Consider the following 7,541-nt stretch of genomic DNA (forward strand, 5'->3'; position numbering starts at 1 on the left):
TAAAATAGAATTACAATTATGATATGTGTTAAGAGAGAGAAGTGTAGGGGACTATGACCTCGTCTGAGAGGTCAGGGAAGGCTTCTCTGAGGAAGTGACTCAATTGCGTTCTCTGCTCTTTTTTCACTTCACAATATATTGTAAGCATTTCCCCATGACTAAAAACTCTTTGTACACATAATTTTCATGTCTTAATAATATGCTGCTCATGATTGTGTCTCACCATACCCTGGATGATGGGCAGTTAACTTGCTTCCGTTTTTCCCTATTTTACATATTGTTTCAAAAAACAACTTTATGTGGTATCTTTGCCCAGATTCCTAATGAGAATTTAAGGGTAAATTCCTACTAAAGTAATTACTGAGACAAAAGATAGGAGCTTTTTAAAACTCTTTGTATGTGCCACCAAAATGTTTTCCAAAGGACTGTGGCTGCTCACACCCACAACATCCTCATCATATCCCACAGTGTAATCAGAAGGCTCTCTTCTCTCTGAACAGTGCCCGAAGCCACCCAGCCCTCCTGACCGTCACTCCACCTGGTAACAGGAGTTTGAAAGAACCTTTTCCCAAGTGTGCTTAATGGGTCCAATTCTGCCCCAGAGGGTGAGAAAGTATACATATAATTTCCTTTCCCCTGACAGCTCTATTTCAACATAATTGGAGCTCAACTCCAGATCTCAATATATCCAGCCATCTTCAGCATGATCCTGCCTGCCCCTCTTCTCATGTCTTCTTTGATGTTGTTGTTGTTGTTCTTGTTGTTGTTCATTTATTAACCCTATTATAAGTCATGCAGCAATTGTTTCTGGCTTTAATATATAAAATTCGCTCAAATTCTACTAGAATGGGTTGGATCTAGGCAGAATCGGCACATAGGTAATTTGATTTCAGACCTACCTCCATTTCTCTAGACCTAAAGAATGAGATCAGTTGGGCTGATCTTCAAATCTTGGGTTCTGCTCAATAGTTTTGCAATCTTGGGCTTGTCCCTCTTAACCTCTTTGAGTTTCTAAAAATCTAGGTAGTCCCTATTTAATCACAGTCACAATGAAATATGAAAGCATGACCAAGTGGATTCCCTGATAGCCAAGTTCCCTTTTCAGCATTCTTCTTTCCAGGCTCCTGCTGTTCATGGAATGGAGCATCCACACAGTCTCCATGGGCCAGGACCCTGGGACTTGTACACAGATTCACACTTGTTGTCACACAGTCAAGTGTAAGTTCCCATGAGGTCCACTGGGCATGCTGTTTGATTCTTTGTGGACATGCATAATCAACAGGCCACAGTCCTTGAGGAATGTAACATCTTCTGGCATTAACTGGGAGGACATGAAACTCTGAAGAACAGGTTCAGAAAGAGCCTTCAGAGGGGTCTTCCACAGCTGTGGGGTGAGGATGGGAGCAGCCTGGCCTTGAAGGGTGGGTCAGCTTGGAGAGAGGTAAAAGGGGCAAAAGGACAGTTCAAAAGCCCCTCTTCCAGTTCCCTACTGGATTTCTCTCCTTAGAATTTATCACGATAAAACATCATACCTCCTACTTGTTTATCTTGTGTTATTATCTCTTACCCAATAGAAGATATGCCCCATGAGGGCAGAGACATTTGTCACTTTTCTCTCTGCTGAATCCCCACAGTGTGCAGAACAAGGTTGAAACTTTTGACAGTTAGTACTTATTGAGTGAATGAATGAAGAAGGCAGCTGAATGGGCAGGAACAAAGACATGCATGTATATTTTTAGAGAGGAGAGAAGCAATCTAGTGAGAGCAGAGGAAGAGCGTGTTGCCCCCAGAGACTCAAGGGGCTGGCAGGCCAGGGGCTTGGGTTGAGTTGCAGGACCTCAGCTATGCCTGGAGCCCCCTCAACCTGCACACATTCACATAAATTGGTGCTCCCATCTCAACTGACTCATTAGTGGGCAGCCTTTTCTTGTGGCATGTATGGGCTGAGCCACCCACACCCACAAGGGAAATAGTCTATCTATCACAGTGATAGAGAAGAGGCTATGCCTCTGAGCCCTACATTCCAATGCCATCAGGGATGGAGAATTCTACAGGGAACAAGGAACACCAAGGACAATGCTGCTGACACTTGTCCAGGCATGAGTGCACTGACACAGGTGTGTTGGGAATGCTATGTGTCTGGTCCAAGTCTCTAGTGCCAGGTTAATTTCTCTGCTTCACTGCTAGAGTAGGAATGGAAATGCTAAGAAGGTAACAGGAAATTTTGGTTGTCAGATTTTCTCTTTGGTGCTAGAGTATTAACATTCTGAAGGCTTATGAAAAGGCATTCTAAAGACTTCACTAGAACATTTCTCCTGATATATGTGTTGGCTCTGCTGCTGCCCACCTGGGGAATTTCCCTGTGGAAGACAGGAGCAACTCTATCTTGGGAACTCCTGAAAAGAGCTCCTTTGGAGAAAAGATGTCTCAGCTTCCAGGACTGTGTATGTTTGTAAACTGACTGCCTTAGAGGTGGGAGCCCCCTAGGACCTGTAGGAAGTGGCGGGGAGAGTCCCTATATTATCAAACCATGGAGCACAAACAGGTTGCAAAAGCCAGGGGCTCTCAGGAGTCTGAGGGTCTTGGGAACTGGATGGAAAATTGTGTAAAACATTCCAGCATCTTCCAGAGGAAGACAGATGCCTTTGTGTTTTAATAGCTTAGCAGATGAGGAAAAAGTCATGCACTAATCATGCCTAAGAGACCCTGGCTGATGAACCCGGGCATCTTCCTATCTGGCTCTGTCAGCTTTTTGAAAACGACTCAGCCATCCTGCCAACCCTGCCATAGCAGACCCATGAGGCAGTCTCTTGGGATCCTTGTGCCATGGTCAACACTATTCTCTGAAGAAATCCTCACCAGCCCTATGGCTGGCCTCTTCCCTCCCTGTCAGACCCTCTCCTGCCCCTGTGGGATCTCAGGGAACATGATCACACCCCTCTCCCTTCCCCATGTCCTGACATCTCCATTCTTCCTAGGTCAGCTCAAGCCCTGGTCCCCTTGTCTCCCCCTCACCCTTCACTGCATCCTTTCTGTACTGCTCCCACATTACACTTTCCACCTGCCTGGATGGCCTTAGCCCCCTTCCTTCCCCTTAGTGCCCTGCACACTTGGGAAACATATACCTCATCTTCTGCTCCCTTAGTTGTGCTGAGTATTCCATGTCTCCTCAACAAAGGTCCCTGATGGTTAATACCTCCAGAGAAGCTCTGCCTTGAGAAGATGGGGTTCAGGGTCACTGGGAATCTGCCTCACTTCAAAGTCTCTTGAGGAACATCTCCTCCCCACTGATGACTTACAGAGGAGCTCTGCTACCTTTACTCTAGGGAAGGGTGACCTCACCTGGCACAAAGCAGAAAGAATGTCTGCCTTCCTGCCCCAGATTGGGGGGGGGGCATAAGCCTGTGGGTTCACCCCACTCCCCACTGGGTTAGCCTAGGCTTGAGGGGTTGGCTGGTAACATAAGATATGGAACTTGGGGAGGCAGGGGGAAGCTATGTGTTGGCAGGCTGGGGCAGCCAGTCTCCTACACCTTCTCAGAAGGATTTGGCCATGAGTTTTGAGGTCTCAGAGAGATGGGTGCAGGCCTGTTACAAGGCAGTTCTAGCTGGCTCCCAGCACAGTAACCAGGCTGGGGTGGGGAGTCTCTGAGGGACCTATAAGCTGTTTAGAACTTGTTCATGGGGACACCTAAAAGCGATGCATTTCTCCCTGCCCAACCCAATGTTGCCCAGGCTCTGGACTGGACAGGTGTTGAGCATCCTACCTGACCTCAACTGGAATGAGCCTCCAGCTGGGACAGGTCTACTTTCAGAGAGCATCCTTGGCAAGTTACATTCACCTTCAAGGATTATTCAGAGTTGAGGGAGTTTGCAGGCTCCCAAGCCCCAGAATTCTCCCTGGGCACAGGAGTTTGTCTCTCTCCTTGTCCATCTTCCCATCAGAATGGGCCTTTCCACAGGCCAGGAGCCTTGAATGTCAACTCAGTAGGCAGGACCTAGGCCAGTGAGGACCACAGTGCTAGTTACATGCTGTCAAAAGAGTGGCTGTGGGTGAGGCACCAGAGAGGTTAGTGTGCAGGTTTACCTTGTGCTCTCCAGCTGTTGTGAAGGAGTTTCCTGGCTTGATACTGAGCCGCCATGGGGAAAGTGAATGTGGCCAAGTTACGTTACATGAGCCGGGATGACTTCAGGGTCCTGACTTTGGTTGAAATGGGCATGAAGAACCATGAAATAGTTCCCTGCGGTTTAGTTGCTTCTATAGCCAGCCTTAAACATGGTGGCTGTAATAAAGTTTTAAGAGAATTAGTGAAACATAAACTCATAGCTTGGGAGTGTACCAAAACTGTCCAGGGCTACCAGCTGACAAATGCAGGCTATGATTACCTAGCTTTGAAAACACTTTCTTCTAGACAGGTAGTTGGGTCTGTTGGAAACCAGATGGGTGTTGGCAAAGAATCTGATATTTACATTGTTGCAAATGAAGAAGGGCAGCAATTTGCATTAAAGCTTCACAGATTGGGAAGAACCTCCTTTCGAAATCTGAAAAACAAACGTGATTATCATAAACACAGGCATAACATGTCTTGGCTTTATCTCGTCTCTCTGCCATGAAGGAATTTGCCTATATGAAGGCATTGTATGAGAGGAAATTCCCAGTACCAAAACCAATTGATTATAATCGCCATGCAGTGGTCATGGAACTCATAAATGGCTATCCTCTATGTCAGATACACCATGTTGAAGATCCTGCATCAGTATATGATGAAGCTATGGAACTAATTGTCAAACTTGCAAATCATGGACTGATTCATGGAGATTTTAATGAATTTAATCTCATTTTGGATAATGACCACATCACCATGATCGACTTTCCACAGATGGTTTCAACTTCTCATCACAGTGCTGAATGGTATTTTGACAGAGATGTTAAATGCATTAGAGATTTCTTCATGAAACGTTTTGGCTATGAAAGTGAGCTTTATCCAACTTTTAGTGATATCAGGAGGGAGGAGTCTCTTGATGTAGAGGTTTCTGCCAGTGGCTACACAAAGGAAATGCAGGCAGATGATGAACTGCTTCATCCAGTAGGTCCAGATGATAAAAATATTGAAACAGAAGACAGGTCTGAATTCTCATATTCTGATGAAGAGATGTCAGAGAAAGGAAAGGTTTGTAGTTTAGAAAATCAGAGCGATCGAAACTCTACAGATGAAACAGCTGACTGCTGTTGCATATCATCTGGAAATCTTAAGCAAATAAAGGAAGATTATTTGTCAGAGGAGAGTGCTGATGCACACAGTTTTGAAATACCTGAATTCATTCAAGCTTTAGAAGAAATAAAAGGGCAGGATGTTGACAACAGTTCTGTAACTGAGTGTTCTGAGAAAAACAAAACTGAATATGACACCAGGCAAGATGGTAAAGCAGGTCAAGGAGGAATCCCCATGGGCTATGAAAAGTATGAAGATGCATGCCCTCATCTGATTGCCTTGTCGTCATTAAACAAAGAAATCAGGCCTTTCAGAGATGAAGAAAATACAGAAGATATTAAACAGTACAGAACAAGAACTCTGAGTGTTACTTCTGCGGGCAGTGTTTTAAGCTGTTCAACAATTCCTCCGGAGATGGTGAAGCAGAAGGTGAAACGTCAGTTGACAAAACAGCAAAAATCAGCTGTCAGATGTCGATTGCAAAAAGGAGAAGCAAATATATTTATGAAACAACGGAGAGAAAACATGCAAAATATTAAATCAAGCTTGGAAGCAGCCAACTTTTGGGGAGAGTAATATATTTAAGATCTTGAACATTTTCCATAAAGTTACTATAATCCCTTTTTAAGCCACCCCTAGTCTTTTCTAGACCAAGACAGATACATAAATAGATAAATAAACTCTCTTTCACCTATTAAAAAAAAAAGAGTGTCTGTGAAAATTCTAAACAAGAGGTTCATGTCATAGAACCTCATTCTATAGATTAAGAGGTGAAGAGGTAAGCAGGCCTGACTATCCGTCTTTGTAGTCATGTAGCACATATTTATTAGTATATTATTAAAAATAAGCTTACCCTATGACACCAATTCAACTTCTTGGTACTTCTCATAGAAAGAAAAAATTGGAAAAGCAGCAACTTTCTAAGTCCAAGAACATTTATTACAAAGTCATTTTTAATAGTGAAAAAATGAAAGAGCCAAAATATTTAAAAACAGGAAAGCAGTCATATAAATGACAAAGCAACCATGCATGAGACCCTACAAACCTTGTTGCAGCAGGTTATTGACATGCAGAGGTTCACAGTCCATCACCAAGTGTAAAGAACAGCAGTCAAGCAGTGTCACCACAGCTTCCTACAGGCGCCATACCCAGGACTGCAGGAATGACTGAGAAAACACACACAACATTGAACATGAATGGCGGGCATATGGTAACATTCTGTATTTTTCAGAAGTGTTTCGTTTGTTCATTTTTGAGTTTTTATTGATTGTGTAATTAGAAAAATCATGCATTATTCAAAAAACCCAACAGCAAGTGAGAGAGAGCCATATTTTTCCCCAAGGTCACTGGTTACTGGGAGAATCAGGACAGCAATTAAGACCATGGCCTTTCTATCCAATGCTGGTTCCATTGGTCCTACTGGCTCAGTCAGGGACTCAGAACTTCCTTCTACCCCAGACTTGAAATATGTCTGTCCCTTATCACTCTTGCCAAACCTCCCCTTAGCAGACAGACAAGGAATTAATAACACTATTTTCATGAATTCCTGAGTGTCTTGTCCCAACTGAAAAACAAGTTTAAATTTTCCCAACCTGAAACTCACTATGTGTCACTGTTTGTCATTTATGCACTTGTTTGGATCACACAGGTTTTGCACATTTCTGGCTGAGATAATTTCTGGGATATTTTTCCTGAATTGGCCTTGTTTCTCATTTTATTTGCTAACTGTTTTTGTTAATGTATAAGAAAGCTTCGGTTAGTGAGTATCATTTGTGTAGCTGGCCAGTTTATGCGGCCTCTATCTGATTGCATCCAGCCAGCAGTGGTCCCCAAGCCCAGCTGCACTTTAGAATCTCCTGGAAAGCTTGTTAGGGAAAGAGATCCTGCACCCCACTCTTGGAAAATCTGCTTCAGTAGGTCTGGGGACAGTCCCTCAATCTTTAATGAGGGTGCTACACAATTCTGATGGTTGCAGACACTTCCCAAGCAGGCATCAGGACCCACCTAGGTGCACTTTAGTACCACTGCTGCATCTTCCCTTTGTGGACAACTCTCTCCCAGCTTGATCCAAATGTTGCATTAAATTATATCTCCATGTGGATCTCTTGATTGATTTTGTTTGGCTCTTGGTGATGCCTTTTGATCTCAACATTGATGTCTTTATTCAGCTCAGGGGAAATGTTCATCTAATACTCAATTATTACAACATAATCACCTATGTGCATCCCACAGGACTCCCACCTGTCTCATCATCATTATCATCACCTTTTCTCCTTAATCCTGGAAGAATTTCAGTAATTTGTCTTCTAATTCACTGGTTTGGTTTTGT

General features: G+C 43.7%; 1 protein-coding gene across 1 annotated transcript; it reads left to right on the forward strand.

The window, feature by feature from the left end:
- The first annotated feature begins 4,106 nt into the window (after positions 1-4,106).
- Positions 4,107-5,837, forward strand: LOC113919679 (serine/threonine-protein kinase RIO2-like). The gene is given in 2 exon segments (XM_035726801.1): positions 4,107-4,593; positions 4,596-5,837. Coding segments are annotated over 2 exon segments (1,647 nt in total). The 5' UTR covers positions 4,107-4,139; the 3' UTR covers positions 5,789-5,837.
- Positions 5,838-7,541: the final 1,704 nt, after the last annotated feature.

The sequence above is a fragment of the Zalophus californianus genome, chromosome 3, assembly GCF_009762305.2.
Source record: "Zalophus californianus isolate mZalCal1 chromosome 3, mZalCal1.pri.v2, whole genome shotgun sequence".
Taxonomy (NCBI): domain Eukaryota; kingdom Metazoa; phylum Chordata; class Mammalia; order Carnivora; family Otariidae; genus Zalophus; species Zalophus californianus.